The sequence below is a fragment of the Setaria italica genome, chromosome VIII (genome assembly GCF_000263155.2).
Source record: "Setaria italica strain Yugu1 chromosome VIII, Setaria_italica_v2.0, whole genome shotgun sequence".
NCBI classification, from domain to species: domain Eukaryota; kingdom Viridiplantae; phylum Streptophyta; class Magnoliopsida; order Poales; family Poaceae; genus Setaria; species Setaria italica.
The window spans coordinates 7,989,205-8,015,354 of record NC_028457.1 but is presented as its reverse complement, the minus strand read 5'-3'; the positions used below and the strand labels follow the sequence as shown (position 1 = coordinate 8,015,354).

The following is a 26,150-nucleotide window of genomic DNA, read 5'->3' as shown; positions in this document are numbered from 1 at the left end:
GCTAATTTGATATTTATTGTCGATCAACGACTTATTTCCACAGCTTACCCTCCCCTATTTTGTACTTTCTCCTGTCACAAAAGGCTGAGGAGTTGAGTTGTGTGCACTCAACATATTAAAATTTTGATTATCAATTATTTTGCGCACACTAAGAATAGACATTTAAAAATGGCATGAGTAAATCTTTCTTAGAAATTATAACTGAAAGTTCCTGATCTGACGGCTCAAACCTCTACTTCAATCTACTGCTCTTCTTCTTCTTCAGCTCCACACTATGAAGCAGCTCGCTGCGCTCCCCTGCCTCTCGCCTGGCATGCATGATGCATCCTCCCCAGCGGCGGTGTTGCTACTACTGCCCCCAATGAAAATCAAGGAGCTCTCCATTACTATTAGGATGTGTGAAAAATAATTGTCTCAAAGGTCCGACAACATCGGTGGAGCAAAGTCCCAAGTGCCTCTCATTCCTACAATAATGAAACACAGAATATATGTTACTGTAACTTTCTCCTTTTCCTATCTTGCACTTCCTCCCATTGCTTACTCCTAAACTCTGAGGCTATACATATATCCGGCAAAGTGTTAGGTACAATAAACTGATGGCATTAATGCCATTACTTCCATGTGACACTCTTTCACCTGTGTCTTTCAATCTTATACGAATATGCAAAAGTTGTTTGCATGTATCAATTAAACAGATTATACATCTAAGACCATTGTAATAACTCAAAAAATAATATGGCTTAGCTTGCTTGAGTCATCAAGTGCCCAACGATTCTTAAGATGTTCTAATGACTCGCCATTTCATCAGCCAGATGAAATTCTGTTAAGCTGTTCTGTTATCTGGCAGAAATGCAGAGTAAGCTGATTAAATATAGTCCTCAATCAAAAACAATTTCCCTTTACTTCATTCACGGATAATCGAGAATAGTGTGGTCGTACAAGGATTGACAAGGATATTTAGAGAATGTTACCATTTACCAATGTGGCCAAACTGCAAGGATATTTAGAGGATAGCTGTACAAAATTGCATCAAAGTTTCGCTTTGGCCAAACTGCAAACCAAGAAAAAAGAAGGAAAAAAATACTCAAAAGAAAGAAACTGTGGGAACATGATGCATTGTCAGCAATGGAGGGGAAGTCAAGGTAGAACGGGCAATTTGTTGGCAGAAAGAACCCTAAAAAGTGCAGATGTAGCAGCTTATTCGTGCCTGTGACATAACAGAGAAGGTGGATGAATCTAGAAACTCGACGGCAAAAGATCGGACCAAATGGTTGAAATCATAACTGCACAATCACATGAGCACTGCTAAGTAGAACCTCATGCAGGAGGCGGTAAGAAAAACTAAGCTCAGTTGTATCTCTCATCACGAGACAACCGAGGAACAAAATATTAAACAGCAAAAACGAAAGAAACTTTCTATACTGCTGACATTTCTGGAAGAATAAACAATACTAATTCTTTAGTTTCCGGAGTCCCCATAGGGATGCAGTGCTAAAGACATTAGTTAAACCAAACTTAAATTCTGAACTAAGCCCTAAAGTAAACTGAAAAAGTTCATAAAGGGCATTTTCACATGCATCTAGCTAAAGCGGGATGCTGTATAAATTATTTCTCATTGCAAAGTATGAATATTTCATCCCTGACATGGTGATCCTATTGCAGATATTTGTGGTCAGCATCTTAGTTGTAGACAGCAACCACAAACACATGTGAACTCTAGGCAGAACCTGAATTTCCCAAATAGAAGGGAGATAAACTGGTTGCGCCACACAGAAATTAGTAGTTGCACAAGAAGATTGTGTATTTTATCCTTCAAACTTGTGCTATTTGACCTACTTGCATTACACATCTCCTGAAATTGTACATTTGAGATAATAACTTGTCCTGAATCTTGTGCTATTCCCCATCCCAAAAGGTGAGCAAGGCACCCAGTTGTTTTTATCTGTTCATTATAGAATATAAATCTCAACAGGCAATTTTTGCGGAGCTCTGGGATAGTAGTGAGGGAGGGATTCAGTCGAAAATCCAATTTGGAAAGGACGACGCATACGACGTGGTCGACTGGGCTGATTCTCTGTTTGGTAGGAGCTTTGCTTGGTGCACCTGGGCTGGGTGGGGTCGACAAGCCAGCCTAATCATAGAACAGGCCCACTTCCATACTGCTTGGGCTTGACACGTAGTGTTTTAACATCTGTTACATACATTTGCTTTACAAAATCATCAACTGCATCATCCGTTTCAGAAATCAAAATGAAATCGTACGTAGGTTCTTCTTGTCCCCCACCGCCGCCCCCCCACCCCCCCCCTCCCCCACCCCAAAAAAAAGTGCCTACTCATCTTCCGGCTGAGCTTGTCGGGGTGTCGTTCAGGTTCCTAAACTCTCAAAATGTATTTTCAAGTTCATGAACTTGTCTCAAGATGCTATCCGGGTCCCTAAACTCTCAAACCACATTTTCAGATCCCCCAACTTGTCTCGGGGTGTCATCCAAGTCCTTAAACTCTCAAAGTGCATTTTAAGATCCCCTAATCAAGCGCTAAACAACACATGCGTTATCGCTAGCATAAGGTGGTTATGAAGGCAACGAGCAAAGAGGAAGCATTGCCATCAGCGACAGGTGACAAGTTTTAAGATTTGAAAATAAATTTTGAGAGTTTAGGGACCCGGATGAAATCCGAGGACAAGTTTGGAGGTCTAAATATGCATTTCAAGAGTTTAGGGACTTAGATGACACATTAAGATAAGTTTGGGGACTTGAAAATGCATTTTGAGAATTTAGGGACCCGGATGACACCACAACGTAAGTTTAGAGACTGCTCATGTTTTTTGCTCTTTATTTTTCACTCAGATTTTAGACCAATGAAAAAATGACACATCAGAAAATAAAAAAGTACGATAAATAAAAGAAAGCTAAATGATGGTGGATGATTTCTCAATAAAAAATTGCAAGAAACAGCACAGATAAAAAATTGAATGAAAACAAAAAAGGAAATCACCCTGATTTCCATCACCATGCATCACTCACAAATGAAATGAGCACCTCGCGTGTTAGCCTACATGGCTGCATCAGAGCAGCTCCAGCGTGTAGTTTAGGTGGTGCTAGCAGGAGAGAGAATGGAACGAAGGGGGTGCGTAGAATTTTTTACCAGTGCTCCGCTAGCCTCAGGTGCCCAGTTGAGCGTCCGGTGCTAAGTAATAAACAATTACTTTACCTCTTTCTCCATGTCCGCTCTGTTCGCTTCAACTTATCAGCCAGTTTACTAGCCACCGAATAATATTTTTCTCTCACAACAAATCAGCCCTTTGAGCTTTTTAGCTGGCTTATAAGTCCAGCGAAACAACCATATTCTCTGTAGGGGCTCCTGTGTCGGTGAAAGGGAAAATATAATTTATAATTGGTAGGTCCATCCTGAAATTCTAGAGGAAGCTAAGACGTTGGAGCCTTTTGCTCAAACTTGGCACCCTGACGTGTAGAGTCTTAGCCCATGCCAAAGACAACATACGCTGGTACTGCTCTCGGTGGCCTCCTTTCCCGTCGCTTCGTTTCACCTTCAGGTTCTATTTGGAACCTTGTGCTAAATTTTAGCAAATAGAGTTCTAAAGTTTAGCACTTTGGGTTGTTTGGATATAGTGCTAAAGTTTAGCACCTTGGGTGAGAAATGACTACATTGCCCTCATTTATGACTGGCTTGGGGAAAAGTGGAGAGGAGAGAGAGGGGGCAACTAGAAAAAAATTGGACTTGGGGACCACTTTTAGCACCCCTTGGGTGTGCTAAAAAAACAAGGGTGCTAAACTTTAGCACTCACCTTTTAGCACCCCTGTTTGGGAGTTCAAGTGCTAAAACTATGCTAAAAGTGGGGTGGTAAAGTTTAACACCCCTTTCCAAACACCCCTTAGCCACCGCCAAACTTTCCACAGCACCCATTGTTACACATTTCACATCAGACCAGAATTAACGTTGCAGTGGAGTTGTTCATCGAAAATCGAAATACCATAGCACAGAAAAAGCAAGTTTTTTTTTAAAAAAAACAAATCCCTGCACGCGTCAACCAAATTACGAACCCGAAACGGAAACGTCAGGGTCAAACAAGAACTGCCGCGGCCGGCCAAGAAGCCGAGTCGCGTACACGTCTGCCGCCGCCCGGCCGGCCGCCCCCAACCAAAAGCCCAAACAGCCAAGATTTGCCAAGTCATTGCCCCCAATTCCTTTCCCCTTCCCTGCGAGCCAAGCCTCGGCGACCATCGGACCATGGCCGCCTCCTCCCCCTGACCCCACCGCCGTCTCGATCCATGAGACTTCCCCATCTTGCCGCGGCCCGAGGATGTCCCAGCGCGACGTCGACTACAGGTGATTTCGGTGCCCCCTGCCTCGATTCCGCCTTCAATTTAATCCATTGTTTGGTCGTCTTGGCGTGGAATGGAGGCGGGGGAGTCCGGGGCCGGTTCTTGTCTGCGGTTCCCGTCGAATCTGGGTGGGCCGTAGTTGCTGTTGGATGGTTAATTGAATTCTTATGCTTTGCGGATGGGTTATCCTGTGGATTCCTTGCTTTAGGAGTGTGGGAATCTTGGTGTCCTGTTAGTATTGGAACCAAGAATCGGGAATCGGGAATCCGGAACCTGTTGTGCTATGTTGATTGGTGTGAGGATTAGTTCATCTAGTTACTCCATTCTGCCTGCCTGGTTGGAAATTGGGTGTAGTCTTTGCCTGATGAAAGTAATGATATTTGTTACTACTTACTAGAATGTCTAACTGGGTGTCCATCTATTTGGTAGTACAAAATAACGAGTCATGCTGCTGGAATTTGGGGGACAGCAGTAATTTCCAGATGCCGTAGTGAGCTCATCCCCGCAAAAGTTCAGTGTGTTATCGGAACTTGTCGGGATTCACCTTGCAAGATCCTATTTCGCAGACAGACACGAGAGCATGCTACGCATGGGCTTGCCGGCGTGACCGTGCGAAACTGATAATTTGTGCTGTCACGGAGCTCCTGCTTGCAACATAGGTGTTGTCCATTGTCAGATAACAGTTAGCCAACGGGAAATTGCCATGTAATAGTAATAGGAGACTTCCCCTGTTTTGCATTGGCGTCACATGTTTTGGTCTAAATGCTCAGCAATAACTGCAGTTATGTAGTTTGTTTACATTATTGATTCAAAGTATCTGTATTGGCTGAAGTCAAATTTGCACCTTGTATTTACATAACATGTTAGACTGCAACCATTGGAAACATTTGCAACCATAAGCAACATTATAGTTGCAGTCTGATACATAAAGATGATAAAAAGCATTATAGTTCTTCAGCAGAAAGAAAAAACTTGAAGTGGAATGAAATTTCTATAGATAAGTAAACACTTTGTTACAGTCTTCTCCAATACGGCATTAGTGGTACCGAATTTTTTATTTGCTACAATTATATTACTAATAGCAAGATAAGTTCAATACAATGCCATTGATTGCTAAGTATCAGCTTGAGTGGTCGAACATTTTTTTAATGCAATACCATCTTGTGCATACCATATTATATCTGTGCGCACTATTTCTTTTCAGCAAGTTTTATTTTCTTTCTTTTTTTGTGTGTTTTTCTGACAACAGTTACATGTCTATTGACAGCTGTGGATCTTGCGGATACCCTCTAAACCTTTCATCTTCTAACCGAAGCACATCTGAAGTAGGCTCCTCATATAAGAAATCTCTGAAGAAAGGACTGATTTCATTCGTTTCTGTCGATCTCAGCCGATTTACTCAGGTAGACGAGATATCTTGCTTTCCCATCACCTGGCGTGCTTACAGACCGAAAACTAAGCTTCTTTGCCGAAAATGTGGGGCATCTATTGGCTATGGGTATGGTGAGCCAACTGTTCTGTGTAGTTTTGATCCAGCAAGTTCATCCTCCTCAAGTACATCCCAGAAGTATTTAATAAAGATCCAAGCTCTCCAACCTTCAGACGGAACTCAGTAATCTGTATTTCAGTCAAATATGGAAAGAGAGACAATGGATGTCAGCTCAGAAAACTACATAAGTCACCTGTCTGATGATTGCTTGCTTTCTATATTTAACAAGCTTGAAAGTGAGTTGGACAGGAATGCTTTTGGTTTAACTTGCAGGAATTGGTTGAAGGTTCGAAACATTGGTCGGAAATCATTAACATTCCATTGCTCTTTTAACCCTACAATAGATAAGGAGCATGCCAGGTGCATCCCAAACATATTGGCCCGCTCACCTTGTCTTAACAGGATATCCCTTGCTGGACTTGCAGAGCTACCTGACTCAGCTTTGAACGCTCTGAGAATGTCTGGTTCATCTCTGCAATCCCTTTCACTGTACTGCTGTTCTGGAATGACAGATGATGGTCTAGCACAGGTGGCGATTGGATGCCCAAATTTGGTAGTTGTTGAACTTCAAAGCTGCTTTAATATTACAGATGCTGGTTTGGAAAGTCTCTCAAAGGGCTGCTGTGCTTTGAAGAGTCTAAACCTTGGTTCTTGCATGGGCATTTCAGACAGAGGGGTTTCTGCAATCTTTAGCAATTGCTCAAACATTTGCACACTAATCATTACAGGTTGCAGACGTCTGTCTGGTGTTGGATTCAGAGGTTGCCCAATTACGCTTCGTTATCTTGAAGCTGAATCTTGCATGCTTTCTCCAGATGGTTTGTTGGATGTAGTTAGTGGTGGTGGACTTGAGTACCTGAACTTCCACAAGTTAGGAAGCTCAACTGGGCTGGATGGCCTGGGAGGCCTTGCCTTTGCTAAACGCCTCCGGATTCTGAATCTCAGGATGTGTCGCTACCTCACAGATGATTCTGTGACAGCAATAGCCAGTGGGTGCCCATTTCTTGAGGAGTGGAACCTTGCTGTCTGCCATGGGGTCCATTTACCTGGTTGGTCTGCGATCAGGTTGTATTGCAACAAGCTGAGAGTTCTGCACGTGAACCGCTGCCGAAACATCTGTGACCAGAGTTTGATAGCCCTCGGTGATGGCTGTCCACACCTTGAAGTTCTGCACATAAATGGCTGTGCCAAGATTACCAATAATGGTCTGGCTTTTTTTACCATTTCCAGGCCTCATGTGAACCTAAGGGTGGATGAAGTTATGTCCATTGGTCCATCCATTGAGAATTTGTTCCGGATGCAATGATGAGAGGTTCTAGTTAGATTTTCTATGTTTGGGCTTACAAGTTCTAGCCCGTCTCATTACAGGTGATTGATTCTTCAGTCATTATGCTGCGTGTTATGTTTGCTCCGGTGCGTACTTATTTCTTCGTTGTAAAATATCATACTGAAGGGTGTTGTGGACTGAACAATATATATAGGTACAAATGAGTTGAATTTATATAAGGTGTACTTTGGTTATTAATATGCTCTGAATCTGGTTTACTGGTGAAACAGATTGCTTGTGTTTCTGTCTAAATTATGGAATGGCAGTTCTGCCCTATCATCAGTTAGGTCTGCTACAAAGGCTTGAAATTTTCAGCCGAGAACGAGAAGTGCAATGTTGATGAGAACAACCTGAAAACTGAGGTCTAGCTGAGCAAGCTCCTGTAGCATAACCTGCAAAAGATGAGTTGCGCTTAGCTGACCCCTGAAGCCCGTTTGCCCTGGCAATGGTATTCCCCATGGTATCCTCCGTTTGTTCAGTTCCTTTATCAGGAATGACGCCCATCTGGCATCCAGGCCAGTTTGCTTGGAGATCCTTTGGCTGCAATCATTCGGTTTGTGGAGCAATTTCAGCTCTTTATCAAACCACAACACTTAAATCAACTGGTAGAATACTAAAGTTGAATGTGATGGTTGTGTGCTATTGTTGCACCTGTGATTTCAGCTACTTCATTTGATATATGGTCATATGACAGGCAGCTGAGCCATGCCCTGTCTCTGCTCTGAAAAGCTATTACCTCCGCTATTTCCCACAGAAGTATCACCAAATTATAACCATAGTCCCAAAGCTATACATGATCACTATTTAAATAGATACGAGATTCTGACCAATAGCAGAAATTATTTGCATTTCCTACCAAATAACTGCAAACTGCCTCAGTTCACATCATTCTGTATTCAGATTTCAGAGCCATAGGTGGATGACCATATTATATAACTTTGTTGATCTCTAACACCAGCCATTCATCGTTTCCATGAAACTATTACATTAAACATAGCGATTCAGAAGTTCAACGTTACAATCATATATATTCAATACTGAACATCTTTTAAACTCTACCATCAGTCTGCACGGAGAAATTATGAAGAGCACCAAAGTTTCTACTTTGAACAATATGGAATAGCAGTAATTATGCTCAAACATCAAGGCTCTTTACATGCTTTGCACAACATGGCAAACTTGACAAATAGTTCTGCACCAGTACTTTGTACAATACAGCAAACTGAACAAATAGTTCTGCACCAGTACTTTGTACAATACAGCAAAATGCACACATTCTGCTGCACCAGTTTTTTGCCGCAGTGTGCTGACCTACATGCCTAATACTGAGCTACTACCTGAACTTGCAGCAGGATGTGTAACATCTCTTACTTGAACTTTTAAAACATGTGACCTGGTGATTTCTAGTATATCAAGACATTCCTGTAGGTCAGCATCGCTTTCTAGGATCACCCAGTCATCCTCATCATCTCTGTACTTGAGGTGAAACGATCCAACAGATAGTTTCATCCGCTTTGCGATTTCCTCGAGCAAATCATGGTGTTTCATGGATGGCAGCAACTTGAACCTCACGGCATCATCCTTGTAATTGGCCTTCACAGTGACGGTTGTATTGCCTTCATTAGCTGATGCCTGAGTTTTGGAGCATTTCTGGAAAGTTCCATGACTGGATGCACTGCCACTGGAGTAATCTGTCTTGCTGGATGAAGATGGGAGTGTTTCAGTCCCGATATTAGATTGTGGCACAAGAAACAAATCCCTTGATGCATTATTGCCCTGACTTCCCACTATCCCCAACCCGGTTTGGAAGGAAGTGGCTTTTTCATTTATAAAGTGTGAAACATTGTATGTATCAGCAGATAGTGACCTGTTTGATGTACCAGAAGAATGTGAATTTAGAGACAATCTTCCCTCATTCAGACTGAAATCAATTTCACTCAACTTTTCTTCCTGTGCTTTCAAAACAAGTTGGCCTTGATATTCTCCTTGACTAGCACCACAATCAAGTTTAATCTTTAGTTGCGAACTTTCAGATTCAATGTGTGGAGGATCAACACCATCACCTTCAACATCAATCAGCAAAGGATTCCCAGAAGGGGAAATAGATGAAATGAGAAATCCAGTTGCAGGATCATATTTTAGTTCTCTGTCAACAACTCCATGTACTGAGCTTATGACATTCTGGATCTTCTCTAGAGATCGATTCACCTTCTTTATCTTACGAGACGGCCACCGTGATATTCCATGTTGACGGCATATCCTTTTTAATGTCGTGGGACAAACTGCAAAGCAACAGCAAAGTAATAATAAATAGTTCCTGTACGTCTCTTCTCTTTCAGAAATACTTCTATATCCAACAACATCAATCATTTACTTTACTTGTGATTTCCCCTTTATATCTTTATTTATGCTATTGTGCTAGCTTGGAACATATCTGCACTTGTTCTTCTCTGGGTTCATCTGAATTTAATCTAACTGAATAAGACCTCACTTATACACACAAAAAAAACAGAAAAGGATCATGACTCATGAGACAATATAAAGAACATACCACCAAGGCTCTTTGAAGCATCTTTTAGACTCCCAGCAAAATACTTCTGAAGGACACTCAAGCTAATATTCTTCTCCATTGAGGTGCTCGTTTTCTCCCCATGTGAAGTAGTGCTAGGTTTCAACTACAAAAAGAAAGGCGTACCAATTAGATACTTCTAAGTGGTAAATTCGACTTATATCATCATTCAATGTAGTATTAACTATTTTTAAAATGAGAACAATAGTAGTTAGCTATATGAACTACACAGATGTTTAAACCTATAATTGTAAATATATTGATCCGGACTTCTGGACCAACTTTATGCTATTATAGGACAGCAAAATTATATTGTCATACTGGGTCAGTGTTATGATGTTATAGCAACCAGCAAAATGATATTGTGATTTAAAGTCTTGAACCTGGAAGGAAGGGCGCAATGCTTTGGCAAATTTTGTATGAAATCCTTCCAAGAGTTTATCGATTAAATTATCTTGCATTTGTCAAACCTACAGTTATTTATGGCTGAAGCAGTGGAAGGCAGACAGCATAAAACAGAGGGATGAGAAAAGGGGAGGAGCAAAGTTGAGCAAGAGATGACCTTTTTAGCACGCTTCATATCTCCCAGTAGCTCGTTAGTGTTCATCTTCTGATGTCCAGAAAGCACATTTGCTTTGATTGTGCTAATTACATTAAGTTTATGGCCTGAATTTATAGACATATCAGATGATGGGAATCTTATTCTACATCCCTTCTTGTTTGATGGCTTTACTGTGGTATCTGCCATCAGTTCAGAATTCGAAACAGTTCTCAGACTCTTGCACGCTCTCTGCATAGTCTCTGCAATGTCATCAAGTAAGCGCTGCTGTTCATCACAACCTTTGCACATCAGTGGAAGGAAATACTCTAGCACATAATCATCACTTCCAGTGTATGTGCTCCGCAGCCTAATTGCGACAGCAGCTTGAAGGCCAAATTTCCGTGCATGATGGGCCAGTGGATAATCACACACATCATAATCCTTTACATCACAGGAGAAGAATGGACTATTTGATAAGATTACATTTCCAGCAACACCTTGTCCCCTCTCAAGGGGGTGGTCACCACAGGCACGGACAAAATAGTGCATCCTCATGTCATTGGCATAACAGGCAGATTCATGTATGCAAAGCAAATCTTTCTTCCTTAAATTGAATTTCATATCCTGGTCACCATACTCAATCGACACATTTGCATTGCTGCTCGAGCAAAACGGAACCCATACAAGTGCCAGAGGTAGCATGTGTGCATGGCATACAGTTTGCAGAACATCCGATATTTCTGTGAATGCAGATTCCTGGTTCCTAGTAAGGTTCTGGGGAAAAATACAAGTAACAGAAATTTCAATTGAATTTTGGAACAATAGTTGTTCTGATACCTGCCCTTGTCAGTATAGTAGTATAGTAAAGATTGGTACCTGGGGATATGTCCATGCTTTCACAGTGCTCAAGTTAACAGACTGCAATAATACAATGCCATGTGTAAGCTCAGAGAAGAAACTACAGTAACGAATAAACAAAATAATGTTTCTGTTTATGCTGTTACACATATTGAAGAATACATAGGCTAGGACCATACCCATAATGTTAACAGATCTACTTAAACTTTAAAAAACTAACAATAAGTATATGAAGAAGTATCAGCTAAATTTGAATATAAACTGTTCTGACAGATGTCTAAGCCTAAAGCATAGTCTGTATTCCTTTTTTATGGTACATACAGAACAACCTTATGCTGAAAATAGCTTAGACGCATTGCAAAGAGAAGAACTTTCTGATGGAGAACAACAGGGGTTGTCTGTCCTAACCTGCAGAGCTTTAGAAATGCTGTCAATCTCGGACATGAAGTTGTCCTTCTCCTGTGTCATAACTACTTCTAGCACGGCGCAGCAAGAATCTGAAGGGCCACTGGAATCGATAACTGGCACAGCAAGGGATCCACGGACCTCATGGCGCGCGGCATGATCCACCCTCAAATACTCTGAGTCGTGGTAGTACATTACATTTGAGGTCCACTCTGGCATGCAAGATATGAAAACCCTCCCGGGCAATCCAGGGAATTGCTCTGGTCCTTCTGAAGCAGAGAATATGAACTTCCTGGATATTTCTCTGTACCCTGTGAGCCTCTGATCCAGCAAGAACGGCTGGTCAGAGGTTGTAAGAACCTGGCGCTCCCCATATCTCACAGGCATCCAGACTTGAGCAAGGATTGCTCCAGAACCACTTGATGCATCCTTTAGCATCGCCAGAGCCCTCAGCATCCTCTCCGGCAGGGTGATGGCAGCACCATGTATTGACTTGGGGAGGGTAGCAGTGCACATGTGCATAACCTCGCCGGAAGCTGAACCGTCAGGGGAGTCACCATCCTCGCTGATGGAAGCACCAGCTTCAGCTTGCTCCTCCGAACTCAGTGAAGAACAGAGCGCTGACAGAACACTGTCATCTACCGAGATGCCAGCACCAAGATCCGTGTATCTCTCAAGGCCATCAAAGTCTGAGAGCGTAAAAGAGTCCATGTCCGGCGGTGAGCCGGCACCACAAACCGATGTCCCAATCCCATCCATTCCTAGCAATGGTCACACCACCGGATGAAATATTTCTTACCAAATTGAAGAGCAGAGGACTTGTCAATTCCTGCCAGGAAATGGCATCTATGTGAAGGCTATAGCAACATATACAAAGAAAGGACACGACTAAATCCAAATAGGGAATCATTTGACAGCATAAAGCCTAAAAAGGATCAAAACTAAAGTAAAACAGGTGCTTCTCTATTCCATTCAATATCTATTCTTTAACAGTCTAAGAAAATGTTAAATTCTTAGCACGAACTCTGAATAATTACTATATCCAATAGCAGGGCAATTTCTGAAAAAAAAGAAGGGAAAGAAACAATCCATGAATTACAGCAGGTCAGCAGCTCGCGTGGAAAGAAATCTCAGTATTCATACCTCAGAGTATCAGCAGCTCGATTTGTTTTCCTTTCTTGTTCGAAGAATCTTTCTGGTTGCGCATAGCGGAACAGGGGCGCAGGGAGCTGATGGATTCAGGATGAGCAGTGAAGAATCGAGGAGGAATCTTTGGTGGACCTTCTGGAAGATCATCTGCCTAGATGGGAGGGGCGAGGAGGGAAATCTAGCTGGAGGGGGTGTTCTTGGATTTCATGGTATCTGTGCGTTAGGCGGCGCCTTTTTGTCCCTTTCGAGAACCGAATGAAGCAGGAGCAAAACCTTAACTGTGCTTTTTATAACCTCGATAGCATCGTGGTCTATGGGGCCCACAGCATCAGTATATTTGCCATCAGTCGATTTAAGAGCAACTCCAAGAGTACTAAAAAAAATTCTTCCCCACAATTATGGGTGCCTTTGGTTGGACTTTCCAACCTGCTTTTGCTTTTGCAAAAGTCAAAAGCCAACCAAAAGGTCTAAAAGCTCTACGTGTTTTTGCCCAAAAGCTACTTTTGCTCTAGTACAAAATCAAAAAGCACCTTCCCCCTGCTTTCAAGTGCTTTTATGGTAAAAAATTACCCACCTACCACTGATTATGAAGGTAACGATTTGTTTTTTGCCCCGATCTATTTCTCCCGACACGTCCGTTCGCTCCTCCCCGCATACCCTTCCGTCTCTTTGCGCGCCGCCATCGGCGGCCCGTCGCCGCACCCCGCCGCCCGTCGCTGCCGGACGCCATCCGCCGGCCCGCCATCCGTCGTCCTCGGTCGCCGATCCGCTTCCCGCCGACCCGGCGCCCCCGGCCCCCCGCCACACCCCCGCCCCCGGACGGCCGCCGCCCGACGACCCCGAGTGCCGCCGCCCGCCGCCCGTCGCCCCGGGTCGCCGGCTGCTGGCCAGCCGTCCGCGATCCGCCGGCCCGTCGTCCGCCGCCCTCGGTCGCCGGCCTGCCTCCCGGCACCCCCGGCCGCCCGCCACACCCCGCCTCCCGGACGACCGCCGCCCAACGACCTCGGCCGCCGCACCCCGCCGCTCGTCGCCCCCGGTTGCCGGCCGCCGGCCCGTCCGCCGCTCCCTGCTCATCCATGTTGAAGGATGGCATCCTTGTATAGAACTTTTGATGGATATAATTCTATTTATGTGGACCGATCACTTTAATGGATGAAAATATATAAACTTTATTTTGTTACGAGCAATTTGCATATAAACACACTCACAAACCTTTAGGGACATTACAGGTATTTCTTACATAGCCTACAGTTTCACAGCTCCTCTAACCAAACGGTCTTCTGCTTTTTCCACAGCTGCTTTCTCACAGTTGCTTTTCCACAGCTCACAGCAGCTTTTCCAAAAGCCACAGCCCAACCAAACACTGCCTATGTATTGGGAGTTCTTCCAAAAAAAATTTCCTCCAAAAACGTATCAATCCACAGCAGATTGCTAATAAATAGCCCACAATATTATAAACAGGCCACGTCATCGTATTGGGCCCATCGGAAGGGACGCGCGAGCGTGCGGGAATCAGGATTGAGGGAGGAATGCCAACGCTAAAATATACGCGGTGGTAGGCTATTTTTTAGTGTTGCTAAAAAATTAGGGAAGGTTTGGGTGGACTGTTGGGGTTCTTTTTTCTCTTTTTTTCCTAAAAAAGTATTGGGGTAAGATTAGCAGCCTCTTGGAGTTGCTCTAAGGGGAAGGATTTCGTATTTCTAGTTCTAAAATGCATATAAGTAAGAAAATATTTAATTTATAGTGAAATTTATTCCACCTCTCTCTTTGTTAACTCTTTATCACCATTAAAAGTACCGATATAGCACTCTGTTTAATAAGGATAAGACTCCCATCGAAAATGGTCTGAGAGTAGTGAAACTTAGCATGAAATCCAGATAATGTACATTTTCACTGCTATCTCTTGTAACATGACATCAAAAGTATAATTATTAATTATTGTAGGAAACCATTTTTAAGTACGGATATAATAGCACCAATTTTATATCCCACAATATACAAGTTTGTAAGAAACATGATCCCATTAGATTATAATTTGTGATTATAGTGATTGGGTGACAACATAGTTATTCTTTAAGCATGTACCCCGCTACGGTGGTGTTTGGATATATGGAAATGAAGATTGGGATAGGGAAATAAAACTAATTCTTTATTTGGAAACATGGATAGGGAAATGGAGGAGGCGCCGGATTGGGATAGAAGCACCTCATTTCCCAGCGTTCAAAACCCACCGGTGGGGGTGGTTTGGGCGGGATACAACAGAAATAAACGCGAAATTACTGATAAGGTCCCTCCGCTCTCTGGTCTCCATCCGACTCCAGTGCTCTCCCTTACCTTGTCCAGAGGGAAGCGACCGAGAAGCCAAGCCACGCCACGTCTGCTTCCTACCTTGGGCGCTCTCTCCCCCCTCTCATTGATAGCCTCCTCCTACTTCCTGCTCCCAGTGCCCCATGCTCTGTCCGTCTCTCAGATAGCTTCGTGCTACTCCGGTAGCTTCGTCGCGACGGCCCATGGCCGCAGTCGGCCCGATCACCAGGTCGGTTTCTTGTTTCTTAGGTTATGTTGTTGGTGTTTTATACCGGCCGTCTACCAAGAGGTACCTGAGGTAGCAGAATGTGTAGCGGGGGATCGCCGGACCTGGAACTTGAAGGTAAAAGTGAGGACACGAGATACGGATTTAGACAGGTTCGGACCGCTAGAGTAGCGTAATACGCTACGTCCTGTTTAGGAGTGTTTGTATATTGCGCCCTGCGCTTGGGTGTTGAGGTGTGACCTACCGAGCTAGGTACCCCTGCCCTCCTTTATATACTCCAGGGGGCAGAGTACTAGTCGGATTACAAGGAGAACTCCTAGTAGGATTACACGGGATGAGTCCTAGTAGGATTATAGGGGAATTCTAGTAGGAGTCCGACTTCTTCCTTCCTTGTGGGTACTGGGGATGTATCCCCAACAAGCCCCCGAGCGCTTCATAGTCGAATGCAGCAGTCTTCGAGTACTTTTAAGATATTCGCCGAGTAGTCTTGGTGTTCCTCGAGTACTTTATCTGGCGGAATCTTCAAAGCTTCTCAAAGATGCCATGAGGCTATGGTGTGCTCAAAGTCTTGATCATCTTGATATTGTAGTCTTCATGTATGGAGGGCGGCGAAAGTCGCACTCCATATGGAGTAGCCCCCGAGCCTTAGGTTGAATCGTAGAATCAGACTGAGGGTCAAAATTTTGAATCTTCCTCTTTCGACTTGAAAAAATCGATTGTTGGGTGTAGCTTATCAGCCCCCGAGCCTTAGATTGATTGAATAATCAACTCGAGGGTCTTCAATCTTCATGGAAGTCATCATCCAAGTAGTCTTGCGGCGTCCAACCCCCGAGCTTATGCGCCAGGTGAACCGTAGGAGTCACATCGAGTAGCTTTGCAGCGTTCAGCCCCTGAGCTTGGGAGTTAGCTGAGCCACTGGAGATATATTGAGTAGTGATTGGTGCTTAGCCCCCGAGTTCGGGAACTAGTCTGTGCCTCTGGAGGCACACTTGGTGTCGCAACGAGCGTCGTTGCCAAATCTTGACCTGAAAGAAAAGATGCGTACATTATGTAGCATTTGTAGGATTTTGAAACTGCTGAAATTTATTCAGTGATCAATATGAAAGTTGCAAGTCAAGCTCTTGTTTCAGTCATACTCTCCCCGAGTAGTTAGCCTGTTACGCTTAGACTCTCAGTCTTCGGGTAGCCTTTGCCACTGCGTGTGTGAGACCTTTGTCTCGTACACGCATATGGGCTTAGGTGTGACAGATGCGCCTGAGGCTTTCACGAGTTAAGGCGTGTTCTGCTCGAGAAGAGTAGTGACCTTAAGAGAAGACAAAAGTGAGAGTAGTCGCTGCTGCGACAAGAAAGAGACTGCGTGATTGCGCAAGAGTTTGCTACCCCCTGGCGAATAGAGCGTGTGTTGTGCACGAGAGTTTCTGGAGAGTAGAGCGCGTGTTGCACGCAAGCGGAAAGTAAGCCGGAAAATAATTTAGAAAAATGACTTAGCTTGATTCGTGGATGATTGTTGACGAAGCCGTGACGGTCGTTGATGAAGCCATAACGGTTGTTGACGAAGTCGACTAGTCGGAGGCGATTCTGACTAGTTGTCGACGATGCAAAGTTTGCCCCGACTAACTTTTTAGTCGAGATGAGGAGTTGCAGTAGTCTGCCCTCGACTAGCCTTGTAGTCGAGATGAGTAGTAGAAGTAGTCGTCAGCGAGCGTCGCGATGTGGTCGAAGAAGTCGTCGGCGAGCCGCCCGTAGTAGTCGGCGAGCGCCGCGACGTAAGGAGAAGTCATCGGCGAGCGTCATGACGAAGTAGTCGTCAGTGTGTTGCTGAGAGAAGTAGTAGTCGAAGTCATTGCCGAGCCGCCCGTAGTCATCGGCGAGCTCGCAACGTAGTTGAAGTCATCGATGAGCTGCTCGTAGTCGACGGAGTCATCGGCAAGCCGACCATGGTCATCGGCGTGCCCGCGACATAGTCGAAGAAATCATCGGTGAGCCGCCCGTAGTCGTCGGCGAGCTCGCGATGTAGTCGGACTTTCGAGTTGTAGTCGAACTCAGAGTCGTTGTCGGACTTCAAGTCGGAGTTGAAGCTGGAGTCACCGTCGGACTCCGCGTTGCGGTCGAACCTGGAGTCGTCGTCGGACTTGGAGTTGTAGCTAGACCCGGAGTCATCATCGAACTCCGAGTTCAAGTCATGGTCGGACCTGTAGCCGCTGTCAGAGTTCGAGTTCGAATCGCGGTCGAACCCGAAGTTGCTGTCGGAGTACGAGTTTGCAGTCGAACCTTGATCCGAGGTTTAATTTGTCAATTTTCTCAACGAGATTTTCTGATTCTTGTGGAAGAGAGTTCCTGTCGAGGCGCTTCTTCTACTGGTTGTCGATGATGCAGCATTGGAAGGACCCAGTGCCGTCAGTGATGCAAAGTCAGGAGTTGAAGACGAAGGTTGTGCCCGCTTTGAAAGCGAATGCTGGCTTGAAGATGAGGTCCTTCAAGCTCGCCCGATGATCTCGACAATCTGCCCCACGGTGGGCGCCAATGTCGGTGTTTTATACCGGCCGTATACCAAGGGGTACCTGAGGTAGCAGAATGTGTAGCGGGAGTGTGGCGGAACCACCTCGGATTAGCTTGATTAAGCAGGGTTAAGCCGCCTAACATGCGACACTCCTGCCTAAACCGAGCTAACACGAAGTGCCGTCGGATTTCATCCGATTTAACCACTTAAACAGGATCGAGTTTAGCAAACCCACACGAAGGTGAGTGGTTACAGAGAATACAACAAGTCCACTAAGTTAAACAAGTTTTACCCATTTTAGTTCAACCATAAAATCCAACATCAGAGTTTTACAAAATCCAAAAGAACAACAGAGAAAACACTAGCGGAAGACTTCGTCGGGGTCGGATGTCCGGGCGAGGCCAGCCAGAACATCACTGAGTCCTCTCCTCGCCGTCCGAGGAGGGGTCCCACTCGACCGTCCAGCCGGGCGGGAGCTGGGGCGGCCAAGCACCAACCAGAGAGGGGTCGGACGCAGCAACTTCACCTGAAAACAGAAGCCACAACAAGGCTGAGCTACTAAGCTCAACAAGACTTAACCGATAGGAGTAAGGACTACTCCTCCTTCTAGACATGCAAGGCTTCTTGGCTGAGGGGTTTGTTGGCCAAAAGTACTAAGTAACCCTAATTCAATTTTTAGCTCCGGTTCTAGGTTCATTTACCAGTCTAGGTTGTGCAACCTATTCTAAGCAATCATAGAGCCAAACAAGATGTGTAGATATATCAACAAACATTGCCATCATCAGATTCCTCATTTACTCAGGGTGACATAGCGATCAAGCAATCTCAAGCTGTGAGAGGCAGACGAATCGATTCGAGTTCTTTAACCATGCATGGTGAACCTAGCCTCACGACATCCGCGCACCCGGAGGTCGCTTCCTGTGTCGGCCTTCCCCATCAATCCCCTAACCCGTGTCGGGCCCATTTCCTTTGGTGCAAGGTTCCGCAGACCCGGCCTCTGCCGTCCTGCGACCACGCTTGCCACCACGTGCGACAACCAGCAGGGGAAACTCCGTTCCAAGAACAATGGGGCGACCGCTCACGTCTAGGTTCAATCCGGTACTAGGCTTCCTCATCCCATACTAAGTATGAGGCTAGTACTTTCAAACACTTGATCACGAACACCACCACTGTCGGGCCTTAGCAAGATTTCATAGATAGACGGGGCGACCATCCGACCACCAAAAAGTTACCAAAACCCTACCCCGTCCATCGTCCTTATGGTTGTAACAGGAGAGTAAATCATGCAACTCCTACAACTCGTGAGTGATAGGAAATCACTCGGCTTTTACCGTCTCCTAGTTAAGCAATGCAACTACTCGGTCCAACAGCTAGTGCTCATATCATGGGTTACCTAAGTCATGCATCTAGGGTTTCACACAACTCCTATACGTAAATGCACAAGCATGCTATACGGAAGGCATGCGCAAGTTTGGCAGAACACGTAGGATTCTCATGCAACCGGGGCTTGCCTTCAAGCAAGGAGGACGGGAACGGCTCGACTTCGGAGGCGACTTCGGCTTCGGAGGGCAGGAGCTCGGCTACAGCTTCTTCTTCTGGCGCCGGGTGAAGCTCGTAGAAACCGTTGGCGAGGTGCAGCTCTACACGAATGCAATGCAAGAGTTAGCTTAGACAGTTAGTTCAACAGCAACACTGGCTCGCCTGAGCCCAGAAACTTGCGACAAAGAGCAGGATGTTATGGTGGTTCGAGAGGGCTGATAAAGATCAAGAGGTAAGGGTAGGAAGGAACTAGTGGTCTGATCCTTGGACTAGAGGATGTGATAACTGGGAGCCTTAGACGCGAGCGCTGAAGGGTTCCCAAGTTTTACACATACACCCTCGAGTTGAAGAAAAAGATCACAGCCAAGCCCTCGGGCGAGGCGGATAAGGGTCGGCGGAACAGACAGGGTCGGGCGAGACGGAGCTGGGGTCGGGCGGATAGGAGGGGTCGGGCGAGGCGGACTGGGGTCGGCAACTCACCTTCTTCCTGAAAGGAAAGCTTGGGGTTGGGAAGAAGCGAACTTGGGCGGAGGGACTAAAGCTTCGAGCAAGGGCTACGACGGCAAAGCTACGGCGGCGGCGCTGCCTCTTGCGGATCACAAGAGAGCTCTTACGCAGCACGGAGGAGCAAGCTGCTGGGTGACTTGGAGGAACTGAGAGGGAACTGGGAGAAGAACTTCTCAAGAACTGGGTGGGTGGCGCTAGGAGCTTGAGCAGGGAGCTAGAGAAAGCTGAAGGCAACAAAGGCGGAGGGAACTCCGGCGACGGGGGCATTCCTTTTATAGCTGCTGGAGTAGGGAAAAGGAAACGGCGCGGAGAGAGAGAAGGGGAGTGTCGCGAAGGCCGGGGAGAAGCAATGGAGTGCTCTGCCGTGGCGGTGATTGAGCAAGGAGGGCGGTGCTGCAGAACTCCGGGGGTGACGCCAGCGATCATTGCGTTCTGCCGTCAGGGCGGCGTAGGAGCAGGTAGACCGGTGGTTGGGATTTGGCGGAAAGCGGGCGTCGTCGTGCGGAAGAGGTGGTAGAAGCGACCGGTTTAACGGCGCTAGAATCGAGGGTGCACAGGTGAGAAGACAGGCAGACGCGGGCACGGGGAGAGCGCGGAACAACAGATTGTCGGGCGGCTTCTGACAGAGCGGGGAAAGGAACTGTCGCGACCGCGGTCGGGGTTGGCGGTGGAGGAATCGTCGTGTAGCGATGACCGGGCGGCGCAACTGTGGCTGAAGGGACGGAAAATACGGGCGACATCGGGCTCTGGGGCCGGGATCTGGTGGCGTGATGATGGGCGCGGGAGGCGAGGCTCTGCAGAAAGGGGTGCAGAGGGCTTCCGCTGCCATTGGGGAAAAGGGGGCGCGGGAACCCACTCTGTTGCTTGCCAAAGACAAAACTGAGCGGCAGCGTCGGAGAAGATGAGCCACGCGGCAGGAAGACTCTGAGGCGGCCATGCAACTCGAGTGCGGCTGGCGTGGAGGATCGGGAAAAGATCTCGCGGGTCCACCGGTGGATAGATCCGACGGTGGGCTGAGCTCGCCGGGGTCGGAAGAGGAGCGAAGCGGAAAGGGGTCGGATCCAGGGGTCGGGACCTGGCGGAAAACTGAGCACTTAGGTACGGTCAAGCAAGACAGCTGGCTAAGGTTAAGGGCTGCGATCAAGACTAACTGGAAAGGATTAGGGGTCGGTTGTTACAGGGAGATCGCCGGATCTGGAACTTGAAGGTAAAAGCGAGGACACGAGACACAGATTTAGATAGGTTCGGGCCGCTAGAGTAGCGTAATACCCTACGTCCTGTTTAGGAGTGTTTGTATATTGCGCCCTACGCTTGGGTGTTGAGGTATGACCTGCCGAGCTAGGTACCCCTACCCTCCTTTATATACTCCAGGGGCAGAGTACTAGTCGGATTACAAGGAGGACTCCTAGTAGGATTACACGGGATGAGTCCTAGTAGGATTACAGGGGAATCCTAGTAGGAGTCCGACTTCTTCCTTCCTTACGGGTACTAAGGATGTATCCCCGACACCTGTTTGGATACCAAGGGCTAAACTTTAGCCCAATTTAGCCCCCTCAAATGGAGGGCTAAAGTTTAGCCCAGTTTAGCCCGCTCAAATGGAGGGCTAAAGTTTATCTCCCTTGTGTTGTTTGAAAACTAGGCTAAACTTTAGCACCTAGGTTTACAAAAGACTCATTTACCCCCACTTCCTTCCTTCCTCCTCTCTCTTCTTCTCTCTCTTCCCCTTCTCTCGCTCTTCTCCCTACCTCCCCCAGCCGCATCCCACCCTCCCTCCTCCCTGCGTCGTGTTCGACTCCCCGCACACTAGAAGGTCGCTTCGCTCCGCCCCATCCCGCCTCCCTTCTACCTACTCCGACGGTGGCTCAAGGTCCGGCGGAGGCCTAAGGCAGAGCCCCACACGGTGCGACCGAGCTGCGGTGGGCGAGCAGTGGCAGAGCCCCGTGCGGCAACACGAGCTTCGGCGGGCACTAGACCTCTCGCCAAGCCGGCAGCTCCGAGCTCTTCCGCGCGCCACGGCGCCAAGCCGGAGGCCACGAGCACACGGCCGGCCACCCCGGATCCAGCGTCAGGGGTGTTGGAGTTGTTCCAAATTCACTCCAGGAAATAGGCTGGGCTTCTGACGGAGCGGAGTCTTGTTAGTAGATATATGTCTAATCCTGGCAAAGAACATTGGAGGGCAGTTCAGTGGATTTTCAGGTACCTCAGAGGCACAGCAGATTCCTGTTTAAAGTTTGAAAGAACTGATAAGGGTCTTATTGGCTATGTGGATTCTGATTATGAGGGTTTTATTGGCTATGTGGATTCTGATTATGCTGCTAATCTGGACAGGCGAAGATCACTTACAGGTTATGTGTTTACTGTTGGCAGTTGTGCTGTAAGTTGGAGGGCTACTTTACAGTCAGCTGTTGCTTTGTCTACTACTGAAGCAGAATATATGGCTATTTGTGAAGCGTGCAAAGAATTAATTTGGCTGAAAGGTTTGTACGCTGAGCTTTGTGGAGTTGAATCTTGCATAAGTTTGCACTGTGACAGTCAAAGTGCAATTTACCTATACGTCGTTCATAACAAGGGGCGTCGCCGAAGAACCCGACCGAGGTGGAGGCGGAGGTGCGGCAGAGGCAGGAGGAGGGCAGTGGGGGCGAGGTTGGACGGTAGAGGCGGCGGGGCCGGGCGGAGGCGGCTTGGCTGACGAGGCGGAGGCGGAATGCGGTGGGGTGTGGCGCGGAGGAGAGAGAGGAGGGTGCGGAGGGCAACCAGGGAAAAATGGTCCTTGGGACCACTTTTAGCTTCTTATTCCTGCAACTAGCTTCGTGATGTGATGATTCACTGATTTGTAATCTCGTTTACCTCAACTCACAATTATTTGACTGCACATGGTTCTTGCGCCTCCCTGTTTTGTCGTGATATTTTTTGGGTACTGAAGAAATAGAAAATGACTCTGCTTCTACCAAACTGATCTTTCTGCAGCCTTCCTTCTAAGCACGAATCTGCAGATCTCGTGTACTGGAACATTGGGTCAAAAATTGAATGTTGCTTGGTCTGTCCCAATTATTTTAGATTACTCCCTGATTAATTAGTAAGTTGTAATGCTCCTTAGTTACTATGGCCTAGGAATATTTAATAAGATAAACGATTTATTTTGGTCTTAGCCTACGGTGGATAGTACACATGTATTATATATATTCAGTTTCGACGCTCATTTGAAGCACGTTGGTTTGCTTAGTTCAGTGGTTAAATTGACTAACCTACCTTCCTTTGTTTAAATAGCCTGCATCATTATCTAGTATTCTGTTAACTAAAAAAATTATGTATTGCTAACATTAATGATGATGGCTCCAGGGTGTGTCAATATCTTGATGCACCATGGGGGTGCTTTTTCAAAACAAGATGAAGATGGAGGTGATATCACTTTTTTTCAAAAAATTGAGAAGGACGAATTATCATACAATCGTTTAGGCCCTGTTTGGGAGGACTTCTCCCAAAACGACTTCACCGGTGAAGCTAAAAATAGTGCCTTCATCTAGCTTATAGTTCATTTTAGCCTCGACTTCACGCTACAGTGCCTCGTTTTGCGCAAAACAGGTGAAGCCGAAGCTAAGATAAACCCTACCATATGGGGCCATAGTACAGCTGGCCAAAACTGTTGGCTTCAAGGATGGCGTCAATCTCTACTATACCATTCCTGGTCGTAGTCTTGATGAAGGTGGTATAGACCATCTGAAAGATGACACTTCTATTTCTGAAATGATGAAGTATGCAAATGGGCCAAGTTTGTAGAGGTTTACATTCAGCATAACGAACATGATGTTAGCGGTTATTCAGCTGTTGGTGATGCCGCCCAACAAGACAACACTGACGAGGTATTACATATGTTTCACTCCATTTAATTTTAGATGTCAAATATGTTTTACTCAACAATTGTTTGAGCAATATTTGATTGTGTGTATGCATGTCGTCCAACTGCGATGATTCTGAGTTGCGCCTTTGTGTTCTAATTGTACCAAACCAAAATTTTATGTCAATATAACTTATCAAATATTATTTCACAGAAATGGCCTGTCGTCCAAGAAAGAGAGACATCCTAGTCTTATGCCAAGAAATGGGACGACGTAGAATAAAGCTTTAGATGGCACTGCATGTTGTAGTACTGCATTGCCTCTTATTGATTACAAAGCATCAGCTTAGGCTTATCAGAGAGCCTTGTAGGTTTGACCCACAAAGTCGATCATCTCTCAAAGTGACATCCTGTGTGTTCAGCAACTACGGATGGATAGGCGCTGTTTTTGGGCTTTGTGTTCATTGGTCATAGATATTGGGGGATTGAGGGATACTAGAAATGTCAAGGTCGAGGAAATGGTTCCAATGTTCCTACATGTACTAGCTTACGACGAGAAAAGTCGCTCCATGACGACAGATTACCAGCGATCTCAAGAGACCATAAGTCGTCACTTTAATAATGTGCTAGGAGCAGTGCTAAAGCTTTGGAAGGTGCTGTTTAAGAGCCCTCAGCCAGCCACAGACAACTACAAGGAAGAAAGGTGGAAATGGTTTAAGGTGAAACTGGATTAAATAGAATGTACTGTATTAGAATTTTCCCAACACATACTAACAAGATACTTCTGTTACAACAGAATTGTGCTCTAGATGGTACCTACATAAAAGTTAGAGTCCCAGCAGTTGATAAACCAAGGTACTCCCTCCATTCCAAATTATAAGTCATTCCAAGAATCTTGAAGAGTCAAAGCATCTCAAGTTTGAGCAAAATTATAGAGAAAATTATAAAAAATTATGACATCAAATAGGTATACTATGAAAATGTAATTGATGAAGAACCTAATGATACTTAGTTGACATCATAAATATTATTATATTATCATATAAATTTGGTCAAACTTGATATACTTTGACTCTCCAAAATTCTTGGAATGACTTATAATTTGGGATGGAGGGAGTACCGTTCAAGGAAGAATGAAATTGCCACAAATGTCTTAGGTTCTTGTGCGCCTCACATTTAATTCACATATGGTTGGGAAGGGTCAGCTGTTGGTGCAAGGGTGCTCCAAGATGCCTTGGCAAGGCCAAATGGTCTCAAGGTTCCTCGTGGTGAACGATATTTACAAAGTTCACAATACTGTCAATATACACAAAATGATTATAAGAAAATAAACTGTGATTTGTGCAACATATGCTGCTACTATCTCGTGGATGCTGGGTACACAGAATTGCGACGGATTTCTTGCTCCATATAGAGGACAGCGCTACCACCTAAAACAATGGAGTAACCCACCTACAAAAAAGGAGGAAATGTTTAACATGAGGCACTCGTCAGCAAGAAATATGATAGAAAGAACCTTTGGGTTACTAAAACTACGTTGGGGTATAATTAGAAATGGATCCTATTACCCTATATATACCCAAAACGGTTATTATCCTTGCTTGCTGCTACCTGCACAATCTCATACAACAACAAATGAGTTCTGATCCATTTGAGGCAGAAGTGGATGCCTTCTTGGAACATGAAGGCAGCACCGCAGGTGTGATTGACCGTACTGAATCATCAACGGAGTGGACAGAATTTAGAGAGGTGTAGCAAGTAAGATGTGGGATGCATGGAAAGCAAAACATCGGTGAAAGCTGTGCTTTAGCTTACATCTACATATAGTTTGGTTTTTGTAGCTGTCTCTTTTGTTATGTTTGTTTAATTATTTTGCAATGCTGCTCTAAACTTGAAATTTAGATAATGGACTGAGTGTCATGGCTTTTTTTATCAATATATATCTTTTATTGTAGTGTTCTATATACTTTCAATGTCTGTACACTGAACTTCTCATATGTTGATTGTTAATTAAGTAATCACCTGTATGCATCTTGGCATCTTACTTAATTTATTGGTATAAAATAGACAAACAAGGAAAGCAAACCTATAAGGCTAAGGAAGAAGCTAAGAGAGACAAGAGGCCCTGGACTGCAGAAGAGGAAAAGGTAATTACTCATGTGCTGTATGAAATGAATGACTCTGGATGGAAGGTGGACACAGGCCATAAGTCTGGATACCTTTCCTTCATTGAAAAGGAGCCTGCTAAGAGACTACTAAATGCTCATATTAAAGCTGACCCTCATGTTGAAATATTTCAAAAGCACTGAACACTCTTGTGGAAGCTGAAATAGCAAACGCAGCTGCTATGAATGCAATGCAGTCTGCATTTACCCGGGAACTTGAGGCTCGGAAGCGGACTGATGAAAGGAGGGAGCAATTGTTCAGTGTGCTTAAGAAATTATCTGGCTTTAGCCGTAATCAAATCGTGAAGGCTGCTCTAGTGATTGGTCAGAATGAGAAACGGTTGAATCTGTTCATTACCACGCCTGATGAGTTGAAATCTGAGTTTGTTC

The 26,150-nt window shown here is 45.5% G+C and overlaps 2 protein-coding genes across 3 annotated transcripts; one reads left to right on the top strand and one right to left on the bottom strand.

Annotated features, from left to right (window-relative positions):
* The first annotated feature begins 5,840 nt into the window (after nt 1-5,840).
* Nucleotides 5,841-7,359, top strand: LOC101757256 (F-box/LRR-repeat protein 12). The gene has a single exon (XM_004978893.3). It carries the CDS (start codon nt 5,978-5,980, stop codon nt 7,136-7,138), a length of 1,161 nt encoding a protein of 386 aa, XP_004978950.1. The 5' UTR covers nt 5,841-5,977; the 3' UTR covers nt 7,139-7,359.
* Nucleotides 7,360-8,159: 800 nt separating this feature from the next.
* On the bottom strand, nt 8,160-12,932 carry LOC101756444 (protein NLP2). Of its 2 annotated transcripts, none has more exons than XM_004978891.4 (6): nt 12,676-12,932; nt 11,536-12,361; nt 11,146-11,187; nt 10,291-11,043; nt 9,711-9,834; nt 8,160-9,441 (listed from the first exon to the last, which is right to left on the bottom strand). In XM_004978891.4, exons 2-6 carry the CDS (start codon nt 12,289-12,291, stop codon nt 8,471-8,473), a joined length of 2,646 nt encoding a protein of 881 aa, XP_004978948.1. In that variant the 5' UTR covers nt 12,292-12,361; nt 12,676-12,932; the 3' UTR covers nt 8,160-8,470. The 2 variants fall into 2 exon arrangements, with proteins under 2 accessions (XP_004978948.1, XP_022684852.1); XM_022829117.1 differs by having other exon boundaries at nt 9,298-9,619.
* Between the last annotated feature and the right edge of the window lie 13,218 nt (nt 12,933-26,150).

What these genes read in the sequence shown, in the direction of transcription:
- LOC101757256 (XM_004978893.3), top strand. Translation starts at nt 5,978, where the DNA reads ATGGAAAGAGAGACAATGGATGTCAGCTCAGAAAACTACATAAGTCAC.
- LOC101756444 (XM_004978891.4), bottom strand. Translation starts at nt 12,291, where the DNA reads ATGGATGGGATTGGGACATCGGTTTGTGGTGCCGGCTCACCGCCGGAC. An exon ending in ATATGAAGCGTGCTAAAAAG is followed by an intron (nt 9,835 to 10,290) that starts GTCATCTCTTGC and finishes TTCTTTTTGTAG; the next exon opens with TTGAAACCTAGCACTACTTC. An exon ending in TGCTTCAAAGAGCCTTGGTG is followed by an intron (nt 9,442 to 9,710) that starts GTATGTTCTTTA and finishes GTTGCTTTGCAG; the next exon opens with TTTGTCCCACGACATTAAAA.